Below are 26,975 nucleotides of genomic sequence, written 5' to 3'. Positions count from 1 at the left end.
TGTTTGTGTAGGAGATCTGGTACATAGTCCAGGCTGTGTTTGTGGTGCAGTGCTTGCCAATCCCCTCTTCATCTGCAGAGAAAAGTGTGAAAGTACCAATTATGTAATCCAGCCCACTCTAGATACAGATTCTCTGGCATGATTCCACAGGAGCATCCTTCATTCACATTCAGATGGGAACATTCTGATCATTGTACTTGAGATAGTGGTTTCAAGTATCGATCTTTTTTTTGGAATTTAATTTACAGTATATTCACAATGTCCTTCTTTACCATTTAGTATAAAAACAACCAAATACTGCAGATATGAGGATGTATATTTATATACTGCACATTTCATTCAATTATACAAGATGACTGTGGGATTGTGTCATTTTTCTCTCTCCTGATCTTAAGTGCTTGTCTGTATTTCTACTTAATTTCTCATGCCTGTGTATCCACTGCAAGTTATTTGTATCAGATGCTGCCACCTACAGGATCATCTGAGCAGTCACGCTACAGCAGTCTGAAACCTCAGGATGGAGTTATTGTCCTATCTATAAAACTAATCTTTTAACTAAAATGTGGATACTAATATGAACTCTTCAAACTTTTGACCAGGTTATTTAGAAGGTGAAATCCTCATTTTCCTTGTTTACTTACCTTTAACAACATTTTTTAACCTTTAAAATGCAAACAACACACTGTTTTTGGTGCTGTAGGTATGGTAATAAAAGTGTTGTTCTGCAATTTTTATGATTGATTTATGATATTTTGAAATATTTGAGGAAGAACAACTTAATTCTCTATACCCAACGCAGTGAAGCAGTGATGTGCTAACAAATTACACAAATTCTGAGCACCCACTGGGGCCTGTTTGAGCCTGTGTTCACCCATGTGATCCTTTCACAGACACATGCAAACTATCAGAATTACACACACGGAAAATGTTACCTTACACAAAGGTCACTCACAAACAGCCTACAATGTAAATACACAGCACCCAGGAAAACATGTAGGAAGGCAGAGGAGAAAAAGGAGGAGAAAAGAAAGAAACTATTCACTACTGAACCCCACCCAGCTCTGATCTAGTTAAAGAATGAGAAGCAGAGAAGAGAGAGCAAAAAAGTCAATAAGCATGAGAAGACAGACTATAAAAACACAAGCGACTAAATAAAAGAGGAAAGAGGCTCTAACGAAGAAGGCAAAACAAGTCATTAAATTCCACTTTATGAATTTTTCCTATGGTTTATGACATGGAGCAAATGTCAGAGGCTTAAACTAACAACCACAGACAGACTTTGAACGGGTTCTGGGTGACAACAAAGGATAGCTGTCCATGTGTTTTTCAGCATGTGTTTGACCTGAAACACAGGTACACAGTATCAGCTGAAGGTGCTATATTTAGTTACATGTGTTCGTAGCCTCTCACCTGTTGTGGGTTGTTGGGCATGTACGGCAACATGGTGGATACATGGAACATGACTTCGTAGCCCTGGTAACTAGTATACAGTGAGTGAGTGCCTGTAGAGTCCGCTGGAGAGGAGGAGAAAGACAAATCATGTCAGGTGTTATTAACCACAGATGATATTGTGACACATATTTACACAGTTCTTCCACAGACCTTGAGGACTCACAGAATGCCTAAACTGTGCTTGTATTTTCCTATCGCTTAGACCTATTTCCTATTTCAAAGGTTTAACCCTTACATATAGACTGCATTACATTACAGGCTTCATCTTTGCTTCAAGTTTTTTACTGTAGGTGTCTTTAAATAAATGTTCCATACAGTTTTAGACCAGACAGGACGGTTATAGAGAGAGCCACAATGCTTGAGGAAAAAATATTAAACTGAAACGTAATTTTAAAAAAGGGTGTTTATTTTCCCTTAACAAAAGCCCTAAAACTGCTCTAAGTGGTTGCATCACTAATGGATCTCAAATATATTATAATAATGTAATATTTATGATTTTGTAGAGCACATCCCCCCCAAATCATTAGCCATTATCCTAACAGTTTTTAGTTTGTTTCCCGTTTGACCACACACACTGCGAGAGAAATATATTTGTGAAATATATTTTCACAGATTGATCTGGCATGAGAGGAATCTCCTTAAAAAAAATCAAAACAATGGATTATATATTAAGTGCAGCCAACGATAACTGATACATCTATTAAGTGGCCTTAATAAGGTGAACAGTAAGTTAATGTTTAGCAGGTTTGACCTTCAGGTGACTGCTGCAACTCTGTTATTAAAGTGATGGTCCTTACTTAAGAATGTAAAGCTTCTTTCACATTTACAAAATGAGGTGCATGTCTGAAAGACGCTCTTACTCTTTGTGTCGAGCTGTGCAGCATATTTGGTGAACCCTTTGAGAAGCACCTGCTCCCCCAGGAGCTCCAGGAAGGCAGAGAAGGCGGGCGACGCCTCCTCATTGTTGTACATCTCCTCCTCTGTGCTCTGGCCTGCACGGCAGAGTAAAACACCCACCTTGTGCTTCTGACTTAACTGCAAGGCAGCAGATGGATAGCAATGACATAACTCACACAGCTAACACAAACAGCTGAAACACCACATTCAAACAGAGCTGAAGCTTGTACTGCTAATAAAGCTTAATGTCAAGGTTAAAGTTGCAGATAAACATTTAACCCAAAACTACATCTCAACTCGCTTATACACAGACATTGAGCACAGATATGATTCATTTTGTGTTTTGCAAGCAGTCAGCTTCTTGTTATTAGTGCAGGTGGTTGACTGCTTGGAAAACACCTTGCAACCACCCACCATTAAATAAAAGGTGAGATAACGTGGCTAAACATTAAAGCTTTTATAACTACACACTCAACCTCAAACACACCACACCCTGTAGAGGTGTTCCGTGCCAGCAGTCAAGGGAGGCAACTGCTTGGGGCTCTGGGCCAATAGGGGGCCCCCGACGGATGACAAAAGTTAAATTATGTACAGCATTGACTGTACCAGCAATTACACTACCAGTGGCAGACCTCCCTAAGAGGGTGCCAACTGTCCATTGCAAGTGGCGCATAATTCACTGTAAACAAACAGGTCTAATTAAATAACGAAAATCAGCTGACGAAACTTCTGCCAGTGAAAAAAGAGGAACAAGAGAAAAAACCAAGATAGTGGTAAATGGCAGTGTAGATATTAACGATTAAATATAATAAACTATATATCGTTACCTAAATGCTGCTGGGGAACATGGAATTGTGGTGAAGAGACAGTTGAATAACACTATCCCATTGTTTCTTTTGTTTACTTTGACATTTAACATGAGTCAACTTAGCTAACTAAGTTAGCAGAGCAACCTACTGTGTCCTAATCTGAACAGAAGTCAACTCTTTAGCTTAGCTGGCAGCCTGCAGATAATCAGCTAACTTGGACAATACTTTGTCTCTATGTAACTGATGAAAGCTGTGTCCAACTAAGCTAACGGTCAAGCTATGAATGCTAGGTTTTAAATTTTTTTTGCAAAAACATTTTGACAAGTGTTCTACTGTGCGTTATTGTGCAGTGTGGTGTATTTTATTGTATTTTCTATATTTTAAGCATAATGGTTTTATGGTGCCTAAATTTTGGCCTAGGGCCCCAGCAGACTCTGTTTGTGCTCAATATAGTACTTTCCACCAACATTAAATCGGGTATACTGTATAGGTTTTGTACTCACACTGAGAGATTACATTGCCAGTTTATAAAGCTTTCCTTTGCACTCAGTTTAGCCACCCTGACATACTGACTGACAAGGTACAGGTTGTGTATTCTGAATGGATGCAATTTGAATGGATGCATCCTTGCTTAGATCACCAGTCAAAGCTCTGTTTTTATTGCACACGTTTAAAATATTTCCAATACAAATGCAGACACATAACTCACCCCCTGCTCATCCAGTTTAAGGAGCTGCTCTGTCACTTTGGGTGCGTTGAGAGCCAGCCTCAAACAGGAGACATTGAGCTCGGGGATAACCTGCTCTAGGACCTCTTTAAATGGCAGACCTCGAACCGTCCCATGTCTTCCCGTAGATGCCACTGCATCCTCTAAAATGGAGCCTCGCAGGGTCACCAACTGTATGTGGGTAGATGACAAAAATTGTAAAACTGTAAGCTGAAGGAGAATTTAAGATCATAAATATTTTACATCAATAAAATGTAAAGAAACTGATTTTTTTCTTCAATTTCTTATTCATTTTCTCAAGACCAGAATCCTCAACTAGTCCCTCTTCCTGCCATTTGGCATTGGGGGGGTTGCTGATAGTAGTGATTTAAAGCATTGAGTCTAATGGTGTATTTGGTGTGTTTTAATATGAGGATCAAAATGATATAACGACTAAACCTGTACCTCAGGGTGCACCACTGTTCCTAATTTTTTTAGTAAAAAACTGTGTTGTTTAAGCTCAAACATAAGCACAATCAGGTAAGGCAAACAAATAAAATATCAATCTACAGCATAATAACTGGCAATGGTAAAAAAAAGCATTTACCTATCATTATAATGAGTCATTTTTCAAGCAAAACTTAAAAGTCACACATTCATATGTCCCAGACTCTATAATAGCAGGATCTGCTTCCTGAAGATTTTAATTACACTTCATGCTATCTTGCAAGCACTACATGTTTAAGACCGTAGTATAACTGTAATTAGTGATAATATAATCAGGTTGAACTTTGCCTTACTTTACAAAAAGGTTAGAGGTCAGGGACAGCTTCAGTACAATGTGTATGGAAATATTAAGGAGGCAGATGACAGTCTTAATAATCATAATAGTGCCCTACTTTCCTGAAGCCTTTCTCTCTCTCTCTCTCCCTCTCCCTCCCCCTCTCTCTCTCTCACATTCGCATACAGTCAATGTGCTCTTTGTTGATGGTTTTAGGTCCGGCAGTATTGAGAATTAATATTCTACTCAGCATTGTGCTGCCACACTGTGCTGCTCCGTGCTGAGGGGAAATTGACCTGCTTCAGAACAGTCAGACTATAATAACCTCAGATACAGTTAGGAGGACTAGGTTGCCGCTTCACACTCATACACATTTTAACTACACACACATTCATTTTCATTAAAAATTCATGGCAGGCTCTGATGGCTGGGGAGACAACTGAACCAAAGAGATTTGGGTATGCTGCAGACATGAAACCTTAATGACATACAACTCAAGTTATGGCCCTATTGTTAAAACTCATCAGTGTGCAACAGTGTATTTAGTGACTGAGTGACTGTGACATGCTGAGCAGGAATGTCAGAGCTGACTTTGAGTGTTAGAATGTGTGACATAAGGGGGAGAGAAAAAGGAGAAAGAGGAAGTCTGTCCACCTTGCTGTGTCAGCACTGCTTCACAGAATTAATTGTCTGACTTAAGGCGGGTAGATATTTGAGAGCAGCTGTGGCTTGAGTGGGAGAGAATCAACTCTGCAATCAATCTCTTTTTCTGTGTGGGAACAGTAGGCCTGGGTGTGCTGGCTCTGTCTGTTTGCTGAGCTCTGTGTACTTAGATGGTGGAGAGGCTCCATTGTTGTACCAGAGCTAAGGTGATGAGGCCAGGCAACCATGTAATCCACTTAAAAACAACACTGCACCAGCGACACACAGGAATACAGAGACATGACTTTGAACCTTGGGAAACTGTATTTGCAGATGTGATAAAAATCCATAATCATGAGCCCATCATTTATTACAGTGCAAAATTCAATCCTTTAAATGGTGGTTGTTTCCTATGAGAGCACACCAAACACTATTGAGCAAAGCAGCCAGTGTTTGTTTCTGGTTTTGCTGTGTTGGGACTAAGCAGGTGGAATTTTCCACTGGCAGACAGTAGACAGGGGGTTAGGGGTAATGTTATAATCAGGGTAAGGACATTGAGAAGATTCACACCAAGGCAGGGCTTTGTAGAATTAAGTAATTTAGTTGAGCATGCATACTTTTAATGACTCATTACTGTCTCATCACTCAGAAATCCCCATGACACACGCACACAAAAGACTGTAAATACCTCGCTTGTTCTGATGATGAGGCGGTACAGATACTGGTCTTTCAGGTCTTTGGTGTCTTCCAGTTTCTCCCTGCGGATGCTCAAAGCCACAGGACCCAGCTTATCATCTGTTCCAAAGTAGTTTGAGTGCTCTGGTGAAGTGGAGGGAGATTGCAAGCAGGGAGAGGAAGAAAAGAGTTTTAAACATAACTGCACTGGTGTTGCAGACTCACGCATGTTTGGATGCATCAAAAAATAAAACAGGGCAAAGTCATGTTATTGAATTTTGTAAACTAGTTTATTTTAGACCAAAGCATTTTGGCTTGTGTCCTTTGATAGGGTCTCTTTCTCTCCAAGTACACAAACTTAAAAGCCCGGGTCTAACAATAAAGTTGTTTGATATACTGCAAGTTGTTGCAGTTTTAACAGTCATCCGTGCATCTTGTCAGTAGGTGAAGTTGCGTCAAATACTCCTGTTTTTTATTTGATTTGACAAAAAGATACAGAAGGTGAAACATAACATTTGACACTACTTTTGAATTGTATACAATTTTGTTTGCATACACAAGACTAAATATGTGACTACACGCATATTTTGGTTTTTTAAGCAAAAATGTATCAAAGTTCATAGCTTAAACTGAGTTTGACAGAGAGAGAGCGTTGTGCGTAGAGACACTATATATGTAGTAAGCAAGACTGACAGAGAAGGGGGAGAAAGTCAAGGACATGACTATGCATGTTGTCAAGTAATCAATACTTACATAATTACAAAATAAATTCAGATAATATAAGAAATAACAGAGAAAACTACCAAAGACAGGTAGGAATTTAAAGCTGCTATTATACTTCTGCATTCTGCACATATGTGACGAGGATATGTGGGTTACATTCAGGTAAAGCAACTCTAAAAGCCAATGAGACCGATAGTTACACATAATTCGCACAGTTTCTGCATAGTCCTGCACATGTTTACATGTATCAAAGTGGAAGCATTACTCCGCCCTAAAGGACCACATAGCCTGAAAACAACTACAGTATAAGGGAACTAATATGTATTTTCTCTTGTAAATGCAAGGCAATTAACCAAATGTGGTTTCATAAGTCACCAAGTATTGACATTCAGCTGCTTGTGACCAGTGCTGGTACAACCTTGCATATTTATCCACAATAAGTACAACATGCATCCACTCAGGGAGCAATCTAGATTAACATAAAATCTGCCGCCCCCCTGCCCCCCTGCCTAGAATGAACCAGAACCATGTTCAGGAGACTCAGACCTACTTAGCCTCCATGCCATGTCCTGTGGTGAGAATGTCAGCTTTTTGATGAGGGTTTCTGAAGGGAGCACAGGGCAAATCACAGCACACAAACAACCACAGCAGCATTGTGGGGGACAACTAAGCTAAAAACAAGTCAGCGGATGAACATATTTTTGGAATGATAACCTTTAACTCTGTGGCTGCCAGCCTTTCTCTCTCACACACTTACAAGCCTGCTTGCCCACATGTGCCCTTAACAGCATATGTCACTAATTAGGGTGCAGCCAGATGATGCTCGCCAACGGAAATTTAAAGCGGTAAAGTCAACAAGAAATGCCCACATGCATGTGTATCGACAGGCACACATCACACACAAACACACCCTTTGTCTCTAAAGTTAGACATAATTTCTGAGACTGAAACCTAGACTTAAATTAAAGATGCTTTACTTGACTGCATTAAGTAGCATTTAAGGTAAATGGTATATCATCAGCTAAGAGTGGGCCAACAGTCCAGTGGCAGGTACATCTTTAAGAAAAACTCTGGGAGCAATGCCAGCTTGTCCACTCATTTTTGCTTGGGATCAGCTGGATTTCAGCAGATGCAGGATTAGATGTAACTGTACACTGCACTGTTAATTTTATATGGTCAAATAACAACAATGGGTGTGAATGAGAGTATAAAATGAGGTAATTATGTCAGTTCATTAATAAGCCCTTCCAGGAATTTGCAGTGTTGGGAGTGCAACAATTAATTCAACCACTCCCCAGTCAATTCTGCACAAGCTTGAAATTTTAAACAACATAAAAGCATTGCAACATATATCACTTTTTTCGAAAAGCTTTTGAAAAAATAAGGCATTTTAGGCTGCACTAAATCTATAACAGAAACTGACAGAGAGAGAGTATGAGTATATGTGAGAGTATGAGTATTACCTTTCCCATGAAAGTAGTCTCTGTAGTACCTGGCCCCAAGGTCTACGTGTTCTATGCTGTACAGTTTCAGTTGGTCCAGTCTAATAACCTGTTGTTCAATAGCCACCTCCAGCACTGAGACGCTGGCATTACTCCTTCTTAGCCAACCCCTTCCCCCATCTGCCCCCTCTCCTCCGCACTCTGTTGACGCAATAAGGAAGCTGATATTGCGCTCCCCATGGCCTCCGGTCTCATTAAGGAAATGGGGGCAGCAGAGGAGCAGTGGGCTTGAGTTGTGGGCTCCAGAAGGCCCATCCAGAGGGTCTAAGCCCTGGGAGGGTGTTGTGGAGCCAGGGTCCAAGCCCAGGGTCAGATCTTCAATGCTGGAGTAAACTGGTTCATTAACACTTGGAGCAGATGATTTAGATACAGAAAGAGACACAGAAGCAGCTGATGCCCCCGTGGCGGTGTTCCTCCTCTGTGTGACGTAGCCACGCTGAGCCGCTGCCTCATGGACATCAAACAGGATGCTCTGAGCATCATAGTGGACAAAGCTCTTGGTGCAAACCCATGGTTTGTAGGAGTTATCTGCTGATCCTCGTACTCCACCATCCTCATTTGTCTCTCCTTTTCCTCCGTCCAGCTCCCCTCTGCTAGAACTCCGAAGTTTCCTGAACAAAGAGGAAGTGCCCAGTGATGACTCTGTGCCTCCACTTTTCTTTCTAACTCTCTCAGTTCCGTCCTTTCTTCCTGCCCCTTTCTCGTCTCTCTCAGTGGGGCCAGGTGAGGGAGCAGTGGGGAGTGCTGCACTGGGTGGCAGGTCTGGGGGACGCAACAGTTCGCCAAGGCGTACAGGTGCTGAGCTGCGCTGGTCAGGCCTCTCCTGGTGGAACTGACTAAGCATGTCGAAGAAGCTCTGCTCAGGAATGCCCTCTATGTCAATAGAGGAGGTGCTGCCATATTCTCTGTACAGGTTCCCCATCCCACCACCTCCACGAACTTCCACCTTGAAACAGAAACGGGAAAAGGGAAAACAACAGATCTTTCATTAGAGAATAACTTAACCTTTCATTACAAATGTTTGGTTCATCCCAAAGAAACTTACGTTTGAATATAGGTATTTTTAGCATGACAAACAATAAATATACAAGTATATGTAATTTTTAATCCATCTTCTGACTGAACTCCTGAAGAAATGAGGTGCAACCAGTGTCAATTTTAATACCAACAGATAATATGGTAAACATGGATTTGTGTATGTGGCATCACAACAAGTGGAAGATTTTGTCAGATACAAATCATAAAATTATTAATATTAACAACATATGAACTTGAGATGCAGTTTTTTTTTTTTTGTCCTTTCGGCTTATCACGTGAGTTCAGGGTCGCCACAGCGGATCATTGTCTGCATGTTGATTTGGCAATTTTTACACCAGATGCCCTTCCTGACGCAACCCTCTCCAATTTTTACCGAGCCGGCACTGCACACCTGGGGAGGGGAATGGGCTGTTAGCTGGGATTGGGGATCGAATCACTGACCCTGTGGTCCCTGACAACTGCCTTACCAACTGAGCCACAGCCACCCCATGAACTTGAGATGCAGTCTTGACCAATAATTCTTACACTCAGTTATTTCTTGCTGAGTGGTACTGCTCTTGTGTAGCACTGATTAAGCAAATCACGATGATCAAAAAATCTGCCCAATCAGTGAGCTTCTTGTTGGTGTGTATAAGATTATGTACAGTATAATCCTCGGGGTCTATGAGATTTAAGGCTCACCTCATTCTCGTCCTGTTCACTCAGCGTCACTTCACTGTTGGAGCGTTGTCTCAAAGGTGGGAATACCCTAAGGTTTAAAGGTGAACCTCTTTCATTGCCAAACCCTCCTACTCTAAACTCCATATCCTTGGGCCGTCGTCGTGGCAACCTGGCAACTCCTCCCCGCACCAACCCACCATCAGATGACAACACTGATGATGAAATTGAAGTGGAGCAGTCATCTCCATAATGATTACTACCAATTTGCCCATTTTCAAGCAGTGACTCCCGGGACTGTGCACGACGTGGAGGCCACTCCGCAATCCTCGCACGAACACCCATTTTAGGCACAGAGACACGTGTTTGCATGGCCAGGTCTGTGGGGCCAGGGGCTGGGTGGCCATTGGGGGTGTGACGAAATAGAGTGTGAGGCAGTCCTCCACCACCTCCTCCATCCAGAAGGTCCGAGGAGGTGCAAGTGACCCCCCTGTCTTTGTAGCTGTTCATTGCACCCCAGGAGAGCTCAGGGCCAAGGCGAACAGGGCTGGCATCCCATTTTAGGTGGGGTGCTAGGGAAAAGAGAGAGTAGCGGCCCCACACACACTTTGCTGATGGTCCTACAGCCTCCAGCTCCCAAAAACATTGCTTTTAACTGGCAGGGATGGAAAGACTTCACTGGTCCATGATGGGTCAGGACTAATCCTCTTCTTAAAGACTATTTTCAGTTCTATGCAGATCTGAGGAAAGAAACATGAAAAGCATAAAAAACTGTCTTCAGACAATCAGCATTAAATTAAAACAACATTAAACATCAACATTGAAATGCTTAAACATTTTTTAAAATCAGTGTGACCCAAATTTTCTTCACAGGCCAAAAGAAAAACTGAGCTCTGAATCCGAAAAGAGCAAGTCACTCAAGTGTGAAACAATGTAAGAATAAGCCAGACAGAGAGAGAGAGAGCACGAGAGAGAGCACGAGAGAGAGAACGAGAGAGAGAACGAGAGCGAGAGAGAACGAGAGAGAGAGTGAGTAAGGCGAGGGGATATGACAGAGGATTTCTCTCATTGAGGCTAATCTTCAGAAGCCTGACAAGAGATATTACTATCGCATACTCAGTGCACTCAAGCACATGAGCATGCACATACAAAACTCAAATACCCACAGAACATAAAGACTGTGGCTTCTTTACTGCAGATTAAAACCACTTAACTTAATATTATCAGAACAGAAAGTTATAAGGATCCAAACAGTGGGAGTGAACAGATAATTTTAATACTTCATATTCACTGCTCATGTTTTGTCTCTCATTTGGGAGAGACCTGTCCATATATAGCAGCTTATGACACTTTGTCATCAGGCACACAATAATCTTCACATGGGTACTATTCTGCTTATTTTAAACCGTGACAAACAACTACAACTCTGTGTAGTTAATATGCTTTGAGATGGGGAGAAAAATAGGAACTTCAAGAGAAACACAAAAGGACAAGGGCAAAAACTGACCAAACAGCTGGAGGGGTAAGATGGGTAGAGCCAGAAATAGAGTGACTGCACAGAGCCAAGACCAACGAGGAAAGCGGTGCAATGCTCAATGAACCACAATGGCGTGCTTTAATATGACAGTCACACAGCTTTAAGTCTAAAACTTCAGCCTTTTTAAGAATTGTTTATTTATAGTCGTTTTGTGTTTTTCATTATATTTACAGGCATTAATGTATTAAATAATCAATAGAGGGTTTACAAGATTACTGTCACATCATTGTAATTGAATCCTCACACTCTATATTAATGTTTTCAGAGCAGAATTCTAATAGCTTTGCTAATTCCTGACATATTGATTCATCATACTCTCTGGTCATCACCAGTACAAAACTGTTGTCATAGTGACATTTGTTGGTTTTGAATGCTGTAGTTGTTCAGTGTGACCTTTTGGGAATTACTATTCAAGAACATTATGATGTTGTTATGACTCCACTAAGTGACACAGCAGGCAATGATCTCCTGGCACAGTGCTTTACATGGACTAAGCTCTCGCTCTCTCTCTCTCTCTCTCTCTCTCTCTCTCTCTCTCTCTCTCTCTCTCTCTCTCTCTGACTTGCTCAGACTTGTTAAGTTCGTTTAGGTTTATTCTAAAATTGACATAGATTTCACTGAGGTTCCACTGCTGCTAAAGGTCTGATAGTGCTAACTATAACAGCACAACTAATTAGATTAATGACAATTTTGGCAAAATAGCTAACATATATACATGCCTAATCCATCTATCCCCAATGCATTCAAATAAACAATAGTTTTTCTAGTGCTTGTCTTTCTCATTTCTGGATTTTCTTCTATTTGCCACTTTTTAATCCCTTTTTAATCTCATTCTCCGTGTATGTCTACAGTCATGGATTAAACCATTTTATCTACATAGGTCTCTCCTCAAACTGCCAAAGCTATTTAAATACCTATATTAAATTTGCTTATTCTCTGCAAATACTTTTCAAACACTATTGTACCAATCTTGCTGAATTTTATTTTCCTCCTCTAGATCCCTCAACCGTAATGATGTATTGTGATTGCTTTTATGTATGCACATGCATAGTTTGTTTTCTCTAAAAATGAAAATAAATAAAAAGCTATGGTTGCCTGATATGAAAAGATCAACTCTCCAGTCAGCCAAAAGCACACATTAAAAACCTTCCTTCTAACTGTGTTCATCTCTCTGAAGCTGCCTGGTTCTGCTTGTTATGAAGCACAATTTGTATAATGTTGAGCTTTTCACTAGTGTCAAGGCAGCTCAGCATGTTTTTTGATACAGATTGCCTTTTATGCATCCTCCCTGAATTCATTTTTGGCTGCACGACTGTATTACTCATTCACTCGTACACGCACATGGGCACCCTAAACAAAACTCATTCACAGAAAACAAAATGCCTTTATCGTCATACAGCTGTGCAAATGTATAATGTCTTTGTTTTTGATGAACCACAGGCATTTCCAGGCCAAAGGCGTCTGCTCTGATCATGATTTCTGACACAGTCTTTTCTCATCTGGAGGGCTGTCCTGTGATCCACTATCAGGCCCAATCCCAGATTATCAAACCCAGCTGCAGGAGCTGCAGAATGGCTTCATTATGTATCTGATGTGCCTGATGAGAGAGGCAATGAAGAGTGTGTGATTTGCTCTTTATCAATGATGCCCATTGATGAGAAACATACTTGTCCAAGTTTACCAGAAAGCCAAAGAGTGACGCATACAGACTGGCTATGTGGACTAGCTGGAGGTTTCCTTAGTTGAGCTGCATATTAGCGCTGCTTCTAATGACATTACCACAAATAGCTAATAGTCACAAACCAACGTAAAGAATTCGGACCTAGTGGTTACACAAGGTGAAAAGGTAAACTCTAATAATAGATCTGTCGGCCAGTTTGTGGTGACTGAAACAAACTGTGGACAGCATGGTGTTATCAAACAGTTATCAAACACATATTCATTACTAGTCCTATTTGTGTACACCCTGCAAAACCAAATATTTATTTTCTATAAGTTTTAAGTATGCGGTCTAAGGCTAGACATTGATCTAATTAGACCCCTTGCCTTTTGGGCAAGTAACGGAGATGTTTTATTTACCTGGTAGGCAAACATTCAAATCAGAAAATGTAGACCTATCAAAAAAACCATAAAATAAACAGGGGATTTGACAATAATTATAATTTATGCAAATGTACAAAACATAAAATTGAGAGGTAAGACTAATATCTCTAGTTTCCAATATTATTTATTCAAAATAACTAAGTTGGTGCGACTGTGGCTCACCTGGTAGAAAGGGTGGTCTACTAATATCAGGGTCATAAAAAATTATGAATGTCACCAAGTAAAACTAAACAATTTTAGTTTTGTATTGATTACCGACTTTGTTTTCAGATGTGAGCTTTTCTAGTAAAACATACAACACTGAATGCTTAAGTTATTTTTATCTGTATGTTGAGATGGTGAAAAAGTAGTTTACTACTCATCAAAATGAACTGTGGCACAGCTTTCCTGCTGTGGTCAAGGATTAACAGCTTTCGGCTTGTCCCTTCAGGGGGCTGCCATAGCGGAACGTGTTCCACATGTTGATTTGGCATAAGTTTTTACGCTGGCTGCCCTTCCTCCCACAACCCCCATTTTTTATCCTGGCTCTGGACCAGCACCAATGTGGCCCTTGGTGGCTGTGCCAATCCTGGTGGCATTCGAACCCGCAGCCTTCAGCATCTCAACCCAATGATCTACCATTGATCCACCAGGCCTTTGTTCCCAACTGTGGTAGTTTAATACAAAATACCTAAATGACAAAGTTAAGGAAGCTTGTTTTCTCTGCAGAAGGGTGATGCACCTTTCAGTTCTATTTTACCTAAAACAGCATTGATCAGCACTAAACTATAAGCACAATGTGAAGCTACTCCATGAATATTTTATACACTTCGTTAACACAGTTGTTTTGCCACATTCAAACAGGATGGACACTTTGTTTTTGGAACACTTTGTCTGTAAAGCAGATCCAAGTTAATGCCATATGAAATTATGGAAATTATGAAATTAGTAAAGGGGTAGGACAGCATCATATGAAATATAAAACCTGGTCTCTGGTTCACCCGAAATCAGAGATTGTAGAAACTTTAAGATCTACTGTGTTCTGCATTCAAAATTCTAAAAATACCAGAATTACAAGTTAACATAAGTTTCCAAAGTTCCACCTGAGTTATTATGGACAGCTGTCTAAATATCATCTGGCACTACAGACAGAAAGGACAATACAATATATACAGAAAAAAAAAAAAATTCTAAGATGTGGAAAACCAGCATTTATTGTGCTTGTGAGATAAGAGTAAAGCAAGAGGACTGTGATTATTCATTAAAGTGCCAATTTTTTGGCCAATCAACATTGTGAATAATAATTAACAACTACAAAAAGGTTTGAAAATCTAGAGAACTACTGAAAGAACTGGGCAGACAAATTCAGCTTTGGCAGTGACTACATAAGTAAAAGCACCGACATTTAATGCCTTTAATTACTCACATACAGTAAATAGTTAGCTCTGGGATTTACCCCCCTGTTCTCTCCCATTCATGCTCTTCCCCTTTTTTCCTCCTCCACACCCGCTCAGACTTGTTCAGCATAATGCAGCCTTGGCCAATACACCACAAACACACACCAAGGCTGGTAATTACACTGGTTAGATGGTAGTGATGACAGAGTTAGTAGGGGAGTTCAGCTTTCAGACGAATTAGTATACTCGATGTGGAGGAGGTGCCAAGTGGTATGCCATAGCAATGCAGGCAGAGATGACTGCAGAGTCTAATGAAATGTAAAAGCGTCTGGTGTGAGTTTGTATACCTTATTAAAACAGAGAGCAGCAGACAGGTATGACATCTGAAAATTTACAATAACCACTGACACCATAAACCATGATTTTTTTAAAAAACTTAAAATGCTGGAAAAATGCCTCTACCCAAACACAAACAAAATTTCCCCAGATATAAAACATCAGCTACAGTTACTTTATCCCTGTAAATGAAACAAACAATGCTAGGGTGTGAGCAAGACTATAGGCTGGTCTGAAGAACAGATGGTGGTACATATGACAGACAGAAGGCAGACAGGAGCTGGGCACAGCACTGTAATACAACAGAATACAGTGCTGGCAGGCAGCCGGAGATAGACATCACATCCAGCATTCATGCTACTGTGGCTTTTGAAGGTTAGGACAGACTAGGAGCTGTCATCAGATCTACACTTACCCTAAACTCAGACTCAATAAATTCATATCATAAACAAGTCAAAAGTTATGATCATTAGGAAGAGCTGAGGTGACACAGGCCAATAAAAAAAACAAACAAAAAAAACATCTTAGGCCATCATGTCAGACAGTTGGAGGGATGTGTACTAATGGCAACACAGAACCTTGTTTCTATATAATCAGCAAAAGAAATGAAGGACACAGTGGCAAACTAGAGATGTGAACTCCAATTGGGCATTGACCCCTTGCCATCTATAGATGTGACTAAAGTCTAGGGGGGAAAAAAAGAGTTGTTTTTTTTTTTTAATTAACTATGGCCTTAAGGAAATAAGATGGTTAGACAGACCTTGCATCATCAGGAATGTCAGTATTGTACTGAATGGCAAGTTAACCAAAGTCGCCGCAAAGCTGTCCTTTTACAAGTGGATCAACATCTCCACCCTTGCCTACGGTCATAAGCGTTGGGTAGTAACTAGGGCTGGGTAATATATGTAGACAAATATTAATTTTTATTAAGAATATTATAGTGTGAATGGTGATACACAACATAAAAAATTTCAGTATTTGTAGGTTCAGTTTTAGTTAAACTTTGGGTAGACTGAAAGTAAAAAAACAACAACAAACCAAAAAAAAAAGAAACCAGGAGACACCACAATGTGTTATGATTTCTCCTGTCATTCAGCCTTTTTTCTGCTGCTTGCCCTGTCTGAAGCTTTTAATTATGTTGTAAAATAGATGATTAGTATCATGGTTAAGTCAGAAAAATCTGCAATTTCCATTAGAAATCTAACTGAAGAAATCAATTGTGGACACTGGTGCTTTGCTGTAGGCAAACTTGTGAGTGACTGGAGCTTTGCAGGCAAAGGGGCAGTGTAACAAAGAGCGTAAGAGAGGGGGGATGAGAGATGTCTATGGAACAAAACAAACCCTACCAATATTTAAAGCTATTGTCTCTTCCTATACCTCTGTTAAAATTGTGTCAATATATGTTGAAAAGTTGATGCATTGCCCAGCTCCAGAATTGATAGAAACAATAGTATCGCAAAAGCAAGCAACTAAAGTGAGTATCCTTCAACAGGTGGCTGGGCTTAGCCTTACATGCTATAGCACTCAGGTATTGGGTATCTGGAAGCTCAGAGTTGCATGACTGCCCCTTGATGTTGACAGGAGGCAGCAAAGGTCTTTTCAGAATCAGAATCATTTATTAATGGCTGCACAACAAGTTGGTGAAATTTACTTATGGTACAGAGTGTCAAAGCTCACATCAATTGTGTCAGGGAAACAAACAGGGCAACAATAATAATCACATACAAATAATTAAGAAAATAATCACAGACAAATACAAACATAGTTAAGATCATGTTGTTTTCAGTTCATGACCTGGTTTATTGAGCTTATAGCGGATGAAATAAAACTATTCTTTAACTTTTGTGATCTGGCAGGAAAGGACCTGTAACTTCTCCGAGAGGGTATCAGTGTGAAGTGATGATGAGTGGGGTGAGAGGGGTCAAAGTTGATTTTTATTGCTCATTGTGTTATGCGTCTGAAGTATAGTTTTTCTATGGATTAGAGTGTGTGCCCAGTGATTTTAGATGATGATTTTTAGATTTGTCTATTATATGCTGTCATTTTTTACGTGAAGGGGTGACCAAATTACCACACCAGACTGTTATTGAAGAGGTGAGTATGCTTTCAATTATGGCTATGCAAAATTGGAAGAGAATGTTGTGTTTAACTTAGTTTTTCCATAGAAAACTCAAAAGAAATTCAGTATTTTTTGAAGAGCAGTGTAATCAGAGTGCAATTTCCATTTGAGATTATTAGTGGTGTTTGTGCCTAATAATTTGAACAACTCCGTCATGGTTATTAGTTCAGAGGGAATGTAGACAGGAAAGTTTAAGAGTAGGGTGGCGGGAGAAATTAATGATAAGTTTCTGTGTTATTGATGTGTTGAAGTGTAGGTTTTTTTATGGCACCAAGTGACTACTTGGGAAACCTGCTCATGGTACTGTACTTATTGACGTTATTGGGAGTGATGAGTCCAATTATTGTAGTGTCAACCACGTACTTGAGGATGGAGACTGAGGTGTGAGTGGATATGAGGTCAGAAGAGCCATGGAGAAACACATCCCTGGGGGGAACCTGTGCTGAGGGTCAGCAGATGTGATGGGCGGCTCCTCATCCTGACTCTGTGTTGTCTCTCCAACAGGAAACTCCAGTAGCAGTGGGTAATGTCAAAGACCATGTCCATAATTTTATTCAAAAGTTCTACAGGGTTGATAGTGTTGAAGGCGAAACTGAAAACTATAAACAGTATTTGGGCATAGGAGTTGGGGAATTCTAGATGTTGTAAGATGTTTTGATGGGCCAGTGCGGTGTGCAAACTGGTGACTGTGACTAACAGGTGAAGGAGAATGATGGGCTCAAAATATTTCATGAGTAAAGGTGTTAGAGCAATTAGTCTGTAATCTTTAAGGCAGGAAATTTGTTTTTGGAACAGGTATCATGACAGAGTCCTTGAAGGATTTAGGTACTGTGCACCGACTTCGAGAGCTGTTGAAAATGTAGGTAAAAATTGGAGCTAAATGAGCTGCACATAGATTGAGAACAGCTGGGCCATAATGATGCCATCCAGTTTAGCAGCTTTCCTCTTTTTGTTCCTGGGTAAAAAGCTTTTTTGTAATTTGTAATTTTGTTTTGATTTTTTGTTTTTTCCAAATAAATTTAGCGTCATTAGAAGCTATCTGTTGCATTAACTTTTTGAATATGTTGACTTAGCCTTATTGCTAACCTTAGTTTGTATTTGCCCATGCTAAACTGTTCCATGTTGCCATGGAGTTGTTTTTCTTGTGTAGAAGTTGAATTTCTTTGGTGATCCCCGATAGGGAGCTGGGAAATGTGGCTGGCAGAGAGACATCTGAACTAGCTTGCTAAACTTCCTGCCACCATAGATCAAATCTGGATAAGTAGCAGAAAATGTAATAAGTCTTTCATGAGAAATGTCTTAAATATACAATAATGAGCTAACTTCAACACAAAAGTCCCATTTACTGGAGGAATACTTATTAATTTATAATGTTGGTTTGATATTCTCTGGGAAGATCAACTAGAAAACAATCCAAACAAACGTCTTAATATTCAGCATTCAGAGAACTGAAAGACTTGTAATTTGCTACATACAAAAACTATTAAGAGAACAAATGGTGATTGCAGCACGTCCATGTAAGAGTCTATAAATGAACTGATGGTAAAGTGCTTAAAAATCCCTTTAACAGAAAGTGGGAGGAGTGGGGTGTACATGCCAGAACAGCAAGTTTAACAAACCTGATGTTTCTCCGAGTTCGGTAGTAGACTGGTCGGAAAGTGCTTATAATAGGTTACAGGATAACCACTGATGCATGTCTACATTTCTGCCATGTGCTTGTGGATATAACCTCTTGTACCTCTAAAAGAAAAACAAATTTGTCGTTGTGCTGTCATGCATGCTAAATGAAGCTAGAGTGCTCTGCTTGTGGCCTGGAATAACTCTTTATCCCAGCTGTGGGAGAAAAGTGTTTAACTTGCCTCCAGCTACCGTGAAAACTCCTTACAGATAACAAAACTGATATGTTCATGCAACAATAACATGGTTCACCAAGTTTAACCTAAGACTTTTCAATACCACATACAGTAGTGATATGTAGCACTCATTTCAGGGTCATAACAGTCAATGAAAGCTACCAATAAAAACTGGGGTGGATGGTGTGGCCTGAAATACTTATGAACTATATACATTTACTGACATTCATATTACACTTTCTGGACATAGATATTGTGAGAGAAAAAAAAACGTATCACGTAAGTTGTCTTGGATCAATTTTCTCTATCAAAAACAAAATACTTTGAATCTCTTACACTTTCAATCAAGAACAAAACCCTACAGAAAATTGTGAAATATTGGGCTGGAACACAGTAGAAGCCTTTGACTGTGGTCTATATATTGGGCTTTCAAGTTTGTTTAGCTTATCTGGAGGCAACATCTCTACCCTACACTGGAGTGCTTTACTAAGCTATTTCCCTCTAGCACTGCTTTCCTTTCTGCAGACTTTCTTTCATAGTCTTTTTCTTAAGTCTCTCTTCACCTCACTGTCAATGTATCTACTGATTTCCATCGACACCATTTTTGCTGAATCCCGCTGATGTTGCTCGTGTCATTTCCATCTGCCTGTCTGTCAGGCTGCGGCCCCACAACACCAGGACATCTCAAGAAGAGTAAGACCAGCAGCTGGGATTTGAAAAAGTAAGATTCTTTTAGCTCACAGACAGAGTCAGAGATCTCTGTAACAGGGCCTATGATTCGCATCCAGTCTTGAAAATCACGAATTGCAGCCCACATCACAATTCATCATCCTTGTTATTTGCCAATTTATCTGTGGGGGATGGATTAGAGGTGGTGAGAAAACAAGCAGGAGTTGAGGAGATGGAAGTGTAGAGCAGGTTGAGATCATTATGCAAATTGTCAGATACTGCAAGGCTTATATAAAAAGTCTCAATTTGCCTGTTTGCCCAAATCTTTTTGAAATAATTCAGTTCATCCATACGAAGAAATTATTTTTTTGCTGTCCATTTTTCACAAAAAGGTAAGAGGTCAGCTTATAAGGAGCTGCTCAAGGATATTTCAAGACGGTAGTGACTTGTCAGAAAGGGAGTTGTGGACCATAGAGGTCTATGTGAAAGATGAACTTTCTAACCTAAAGCACTGTCTGATTTTTACAAGTGGACTCAAAGAAAAACAAATATGCGGTGTTCTATATTTTGGGGTTTGATGAAATTACCTTGGGCTCTAGGCCACTGTGATGGGGGCTGTTTTATTATGTTTCAAAGACCTAATTATTAAATGATTACTCAAGAATATGTGCTACTGTGTATTTTGCTGGTTAACATTAACTGTGTTGTTTAACTGTGTTGCTTTGACAGGTGCACACGTCAAAATTTGTCTTAGCATAAATATTTACTTGAAAATGACAAACTTGGCTTTTTTTTTACCATGCCACAGAGTTTTGTTTGTAGTTTCCATGAATATTACATCAGATAGTACACACAGACCTAAAAACCTTATTATATTACTGTTAACATGTAAGTTGCATAATTATTTGTCTTCTGACACTTTATAGCTTCAGAATGTAAACAAGTGCACATGTAGCACTGTTCAGGAGGACTCAAACCATTTTCCACAGTTTTGTAAAAGTTAATTATCCTCAGCAACAACAGGGGGAGACAAAACGAACCAAAGTGCCAATTCCTGCTTACTGGGGATTTAAATACTTGATAATCCAAGATATTTCATCAGACAGAAATTAAACTCATTTGTTGCAACAACGTAGTCATGTTCATTGATTTATGTCCGCATTAAAACCACCCAGAGAACACCTAACGTGTTTCTCCAAACACATACACGAAACAAAACACAGTAAGCTTATATCCTGGCACTGGCTGACAAATATTACAACTTGCAGATTACAGTTAATAGGAGGGAAATACCAATAGCAAAAGATAGTTCACCATGGCATTTCATAAAAATGGATCACACAGCCCAAAACAAATATTTCCTTTTAAGATCCCCATCATCAAACGTCAGGTATAAATTACCATACCACACAACAGTCAGCATTGATTTACACACACAAACACACACACAAATAAAAATACACATCATAATGCAGCATGTTACCGTTATCTTGGTCTGCAGGTGAAGTTGTGCTGGAAGAAAAGCTCAGTAATTCACGCTATAGAAAAACAAATGAGAAATATAAACTCAGATGGGGAAGTTCAATTTTTTGTTACCTTTTTTACAATGTACGGACGTGAAAAGAATGTATACAATCAATTACACATGAGTATGCCCACATTTACCATATTATGTTTTCAATCTTTTTATATGTCAGATAATTTGTGATTAATACCAAATATTTGTGTGTCTGCAGAGCAGCTGTATCTTTATCTGCTGTCTCCTTACACTTCTGGGTCAGTTTCTGTCTTTTATTTTCACAACCATTTACCAGTTTTTTCTCGAGGAAAGGATGGATGGTAAATACAACATAAGAGTGGGAACAAAAAGGAAGGGGCTGTGCACTTTGATTAGAGGTTGGGGGACCTAATAACACGAGGGGGGAGGGCTCTTCAAATACAAGTAGGACATAAAGAGCAGGGTGAAGTAGGGGCAGAGAAGGGGGTGGATGAGAATCGGCAGACAAAACGTCCTAAGGGGGAGGCCCATTACTGTCTGACAAATACAGTTCTAATCAATACTGATCAATCAGGGTCCACTTATCCTGCCAAACCAAACGTAATAGACTGTCTTTAGCAGAGCGGGGGAAAAGAGGTGGGCATCACAGCATCAGTCCTTAAGAAAGTCACCAGAGTCAGCATGGATGTAAAGCTCAAGCTTCACTCCACTGCCCTGAAATTAAAATTTAACTGTGAAAGTGAAAACCTATCACACAATGGCAGTTAGGCTCACAGAACCCGGCCTCAGCCTGAAAGTGATTATGCCTGCCTGTCTTTACATGGCTTCTGTGTAGGATACTACAGGCATTATGCATGCACGTGCGCGCGCACACACACACAAAGTTACAACTGTGAACAAACACTAATTATTGTATTATTCGTTTTCATACTGAATATATAATTCAAATTCAGAGGGGAGCTTTGATATGGTGCTGGAAATAATCAAATAAAAACAAAAGCTATTTGGAGTCACAGATGATGCTTATTGAGCATACTTGATGAGCAATTAAAACATTTGTAGAGCTTTTCTGAGAAACTAATGCATCAAGATGCAACTAGTGTGGGAGCTTTTGCAGAAAACAACAGGCCTGGGTGTTTTGACAGCTGAGCCACTGCCACAAACTGCACAGGCTTGAATCATTACCTGTGTTGCACAAACATTGCTTAAAATATTTGGTGTGAAGATAAGAAAGTTGTATTTTAAACTGTAGTATTGCTGTTATTCCTGAGGACCTCTCTTCGAGCCGCTAAGATTGAAGTAAAATAGTGTGTTCCAGTTTACTAGTTAGCTTATTGGTGATATTTAAAATACATGAATGTAACTTATTGAGAAAAAATCAATTTGTAACAATTGTATCAGGCTGCAACATAACAAAGTTTTTAAAAAGTTAAGGAGCAGTGTAGATGTTTTTGTCCCACTTTTAGTCAAAAGCATGAATGTGAAATGTGGAGGATCTGTAACACCATGAACAACTTCACATAGTTCAATCAGCACACTGCGGAACAAGTTCGACAAGCGGTTTAACAACACCAGGATAAAGTCCTCTTTGGCCTCCACAAATACCACATGTAAACATGAAACAATTAAGTGCAGATGTCAATACCTGCCATGCAAAGTTGACTTGTATGAGGAGGACTCTGGTTAAGTCTTGAGGATCTGTTGTATATTTAGCAGTAGGGTCAACAATTGTCACAGCCAAAACAGACTTTGCTCACTTACTGTGTGTGTATAAGCACATTGCTTTTGGGACAGTAAAAAAAAAATAGTTTAGTATAGTTTAAAAATAGTTTTAATAGTTTAGTCTAAATGTTAACAATCAATAAAATGAAATCATCTGCTCGGGGCATTGATGACAAGTAAATCTTATCTTATCTCATTATAGTGTATGTGCCTGCAGGTGTGTCTTGAGATATGACTGGCATTATATTGTGATTACAACTGAATTCCTTATTAAAGAGATTACTTTCATACTCTGAACACATTTAGACAAAACACAGCTAAAGCTAGAGCAATGTCTACCATTCCCACCCACTGTTAAAACCCACTGTTCTAATTTAACCATGAAGGTTCCTTTTGTGGATTAAAGAGACCCACATTTCCACTTTAAAATACGCATGACCATTTGAATAACCAACAAATACTACATTTTGGATTTTCAAAGTATTCTACTCTCACTATGCTCTCACTATATACAAAAACACACTTTGTACCTCTGTCTTTTAACTGTTAAATTGTCACTGAAACTCCAGAGCTAGATATTAGCAGTTACTTCATATATTATATTGTAGACTGGAGTGTGTAATGAGTACACAGAATGAAGAGGGAACCCCCTACAGAGAGGGGTGGGCAGCCCCATTCAGACTCCAACACTGGGAGGCGGGTGTTGACACATTTTTATCCCTTTCACATCTCTGTTCCTCACCACACCCCTCTGTTTTTCTCAATGCTTCACTGCTTCATCTTATTTGAATTGAAATGAAGCAGTGGGTATGTTGATGAATAACAATAAAGATGCAGACTTGCTTCCTTCCTCATAAGTAAATGACACACGACTCTGTCATGCTGTGAAGATCTTCAAAATGACATGAGAATGCAGGAGTGTCACATGAAGACAAGTCACAGGAGAAGCAGAATAAAACCAGACAGTGTGTCAGTGAAAAATATCCGTCTACAAAATAAATAAATCAACTGAGTTGACCTGACCGATCCGTAGATAAATCGATATAAAGGAAATGTTATTCTAAATATGGGATTTTCTACTGTTACAGTATAATTTTGCAAGATTGCAAGACACATTTTGCATTATCATATTAAGCTATATTATGTGGCAATTAGTCAACAATAACTATGTTCAGTACCGTCCATAAAAATCTTTGATTGTATTTATTTGAGGGCTTCTGTAGTAAAATGTAAGACTTTTTAAAACATTTTACATACCACATAAAAGGCAATGTAATGCCTGTTCCACTGTCCCTCAGTCAAAATTATTTTACTACATTAATAATCCTACACTAACTGTTAATATGTACAATTTTGTAATACGGACCATTTTAAAATGATTACTGGCTTAAAAAGGGATCATTGCACTATGTTCATAATATTCCAAACTGAGCTTCTTTAACCGAAACAATAAACTAAAAATCTAACATTTCTCTTTATCTATTTAAGTTCACTGACTATGTGTTTTAACTCTAGGCAACATAAGGAAAATACACAAAGTGATATGCAACACACATAGCTAATTTCACAAAATGTACTTATAAATGCTGCTGTAACAATTTGATTGCTATGCTGCTGTTGGTTGTCATAGGAACGGGAAGGCGCTCCAGCAAAACGATGTATGATGTAGGCGGTGGGTTGCAGGCAATCAGAACACAACCTAAGAGCACAGCAGTTAATAGTAAGACTATGTCATAACCTAAATAACATGGCCATCAGGTAGTCACTTTGCAGCCTGATGTTACTGCAGCAAACTGCAGCAAAGCTTGCACACAACACACAGAATGCGCTTTACTGCAACAACTAAACAACTCTAGACTTGAAGTACTTTTTAAAACGTGTTTCCATGAATAAACATTTCACAACTGCCCTCAGAATCGTTCCTTTTCCTGTTTTAATTCACCTGTCCATCTCTCCTTGTGCTCTTTGCCCTTTATACAAGTGTCTTAGAACTCATCCTTATTTCCAGGCATGCATGTTTAGTATCAAGAAAAGTAGAATTTGTCACTACACTCTTTTTCTCAACACACAGCCATTCTCCGGGCTCATCAAGGCATATGAGGTGGCGTCAGGTGGCTCTTGGCATACAGTAAACTATTAACATCTAGATTTTGTGGGCTAGATACTCATCTATTGTGGCTACAGGGGGCCCTACCCACATCTTCAAACATGAACTAACTGCATTCCTGTGTAGTCGGGAGCAGATCAGACACAAGTCCAGTTGAGCCCTTTTTTTGGATGAAATGAACACACAAATCTTACAACCAAACTCAGGTCAGAAGGCACATTCCTTACAAGACTTGAACGCATTTTTCTGCTGTAAACGAGAAAACATGCAGAAGATTAATTTTTCACTCAACATTTAATTTTGTAAAGATACTGAGCAAAACAAAAACATATAGAAGGGAAACAATAAGGCAGCTAAGCTACAAGCCCTCAGTCATGCTCTTGACCTTGGCCTCTATTCTAATGGGGGTGTAGTGAGACTGGGTATGTTTCTGTGCATGTGTGCTGCTGCAGCAGTGGCAGATCCTCGGGCTGACTTACACACTGTCACAGCTGTTGCAGCTCCCACAGAGCCGTCTCAGGGGACAATAGTGGGCTACTACAGCTCCACACCAATTAATCCACTGGGGGGCACAGGGAGCATTGAGGAAATAGCTTGCTTGTGTGAACATTTACACACAGACCAAAGCAAGACTTTATGTGTATTATGGCATTTGAGATAATGAAATATATAAATTAATCTAACAATTAGCCATTTATCCATTATCTTAACCATGTACTCTGTTAATGGTTGCAGAGGTGCAGGAGCCTATCCCAGCTGTTACTGGGAGAAAGGCAGGGTATTATATAGGTCCATTTAGTAAATGAGCAGTGACTCTGTATCGTATGGGATATAGCCTAGGGGTTTCTTCTGAGAAACAGTCCTTAGATCCTAAATAAATATATCTGAGAAAGTTTATAGAAACTAAAAACTTTTAAGTTAAGACCTGCAGTCATAATGTAATCTTTTCTTTACTGTGGAGCCAAGTGTCGTGCACATTTGTTTCATATGATATCATGTTATATGCAATTGGATAATAAAATAATCTGATAATTGTACTGCTGTTTACAAAGTAATGCAAAGAACTTTAACAGCATAATAAAATTAATTAACATCGTTATGGTGCTTGTAAAAATATCTGTCAACACTTTTTAGCAGGTTATAATCTTGTGTTTTTAGAGTTGGTTGTATTTATATTATGTCCTATTAGAAATCTGTTTACTTTTGCACTGTTGCATCCTGACCTCACTTCTCGTCTGTCTCCTCATCTTTTTATTCACTCTCTGAAATAATAAACGTCCCTATTTCAAAAATCTGACAATGCATTAAGCAATTCTAAAATGTGCACAGTGCTAATTCCAGTAGTTGTGGTTTAGCTAGTTAATTGAAATCAGGTTCAGGAATGCCAAGTTGTTTTCAAGATAAAAAAGCAGGAAAACTGAACAGTAAAACCTTATGTAAAATTAACTTTGGATGCAAAAGCTTAAAGCCAACATACGTGCATACTTTATACTCCTAGATTTGAAGGGCACTGTTCCCTGGAGGTCCCTTGTGACTGTCCTGAGAAAAACACTTTACTACTCTGATTAATAGTTACAGACACAAGTACTTTTAAAAATCATCGTACATTGTCAGGAGACAGCTGGGCAAGCACAGCTGCCATCGCTCTGTATCAGGGACACATGGTTCTATAATATGGAATATTGTTCAATTCATGTTTGCTCACTTGTCAAGAAGATGACAGCTCTGAAGGCTGACCGTGAGAGCAATTCAGCTATAGCAAATATATCTGCC

At 39.5% G+C, this 26,975-nt stretch overlaps 1 protein-coding gene across 4 annotated transcripts in view; it reads right to left on the bottom strand.

Moving 5' to 3' along the window:
- The window catches only part of sipa1l3 (signal-induced proliferation-associated 1 like 3), a 71,817-nt gene that overhangs the window by 19,413 nt on the left and 25,429 nt on the right, over positions 1-26,975 (bottom strand). For 2 of the 4 annotated variants that reach the window (XM_067506442.1, XM_067506444.1), the window contains exons 2-7: positions 9,907-10,622; positions 8,149-9,133; positions 5,976-6,106; positions 3,868-4,056; positions 2,313-2,487; positions 1,411-1,514 (exon numbers count right to left, since the gene is read on the bottom strand). In XM_067506442.1, coding sequence (XP_067362543.1) covers positions 1,411-1,514; positions 2,313-2,487; positions 3,868-4,056; positions 5,976-6,106; positions 8,149-9,133; positions 9,907-10,392 — 2,070 coding nt within the window. In that variant the 5' untranslated portion in view covers positions 10,393-10,622. Of the gene's footprint in view, positions 1-1,410; positions 1,515-2,312; positions 2,488-3,867; positions 4,057-5,975; positions 6,107-8,148; positions 9,134-9,906; positions 10,623-21,358; positions 21,414-26,975 lie in introns of all 4 variants that reach the window. The other 2 variants (XM_067506443.1, XM_067506445.1) reach the window with 2 other exon arrangements.

The sequence above is a fragment of the Channa argus genome, chromosome 6 (assembly GCF_033026475.1).
Source record: "Channa argus isolate prfri chromosome 6, Channa argus male v1.0, whole genome shotgun sequence".
Taxonomy (NCBI): domain Eukaryota; kingdom Metazoa; phylum Chordata; class Actinopteri; order Anabantiformes; family Channidae; genus Channa; species Channa argus.
The sequence above is the reverse complement of the archived record's forward strand: the minus strand, read 5'-3'. Positions and strand labels throughout refer to the sequence as shown.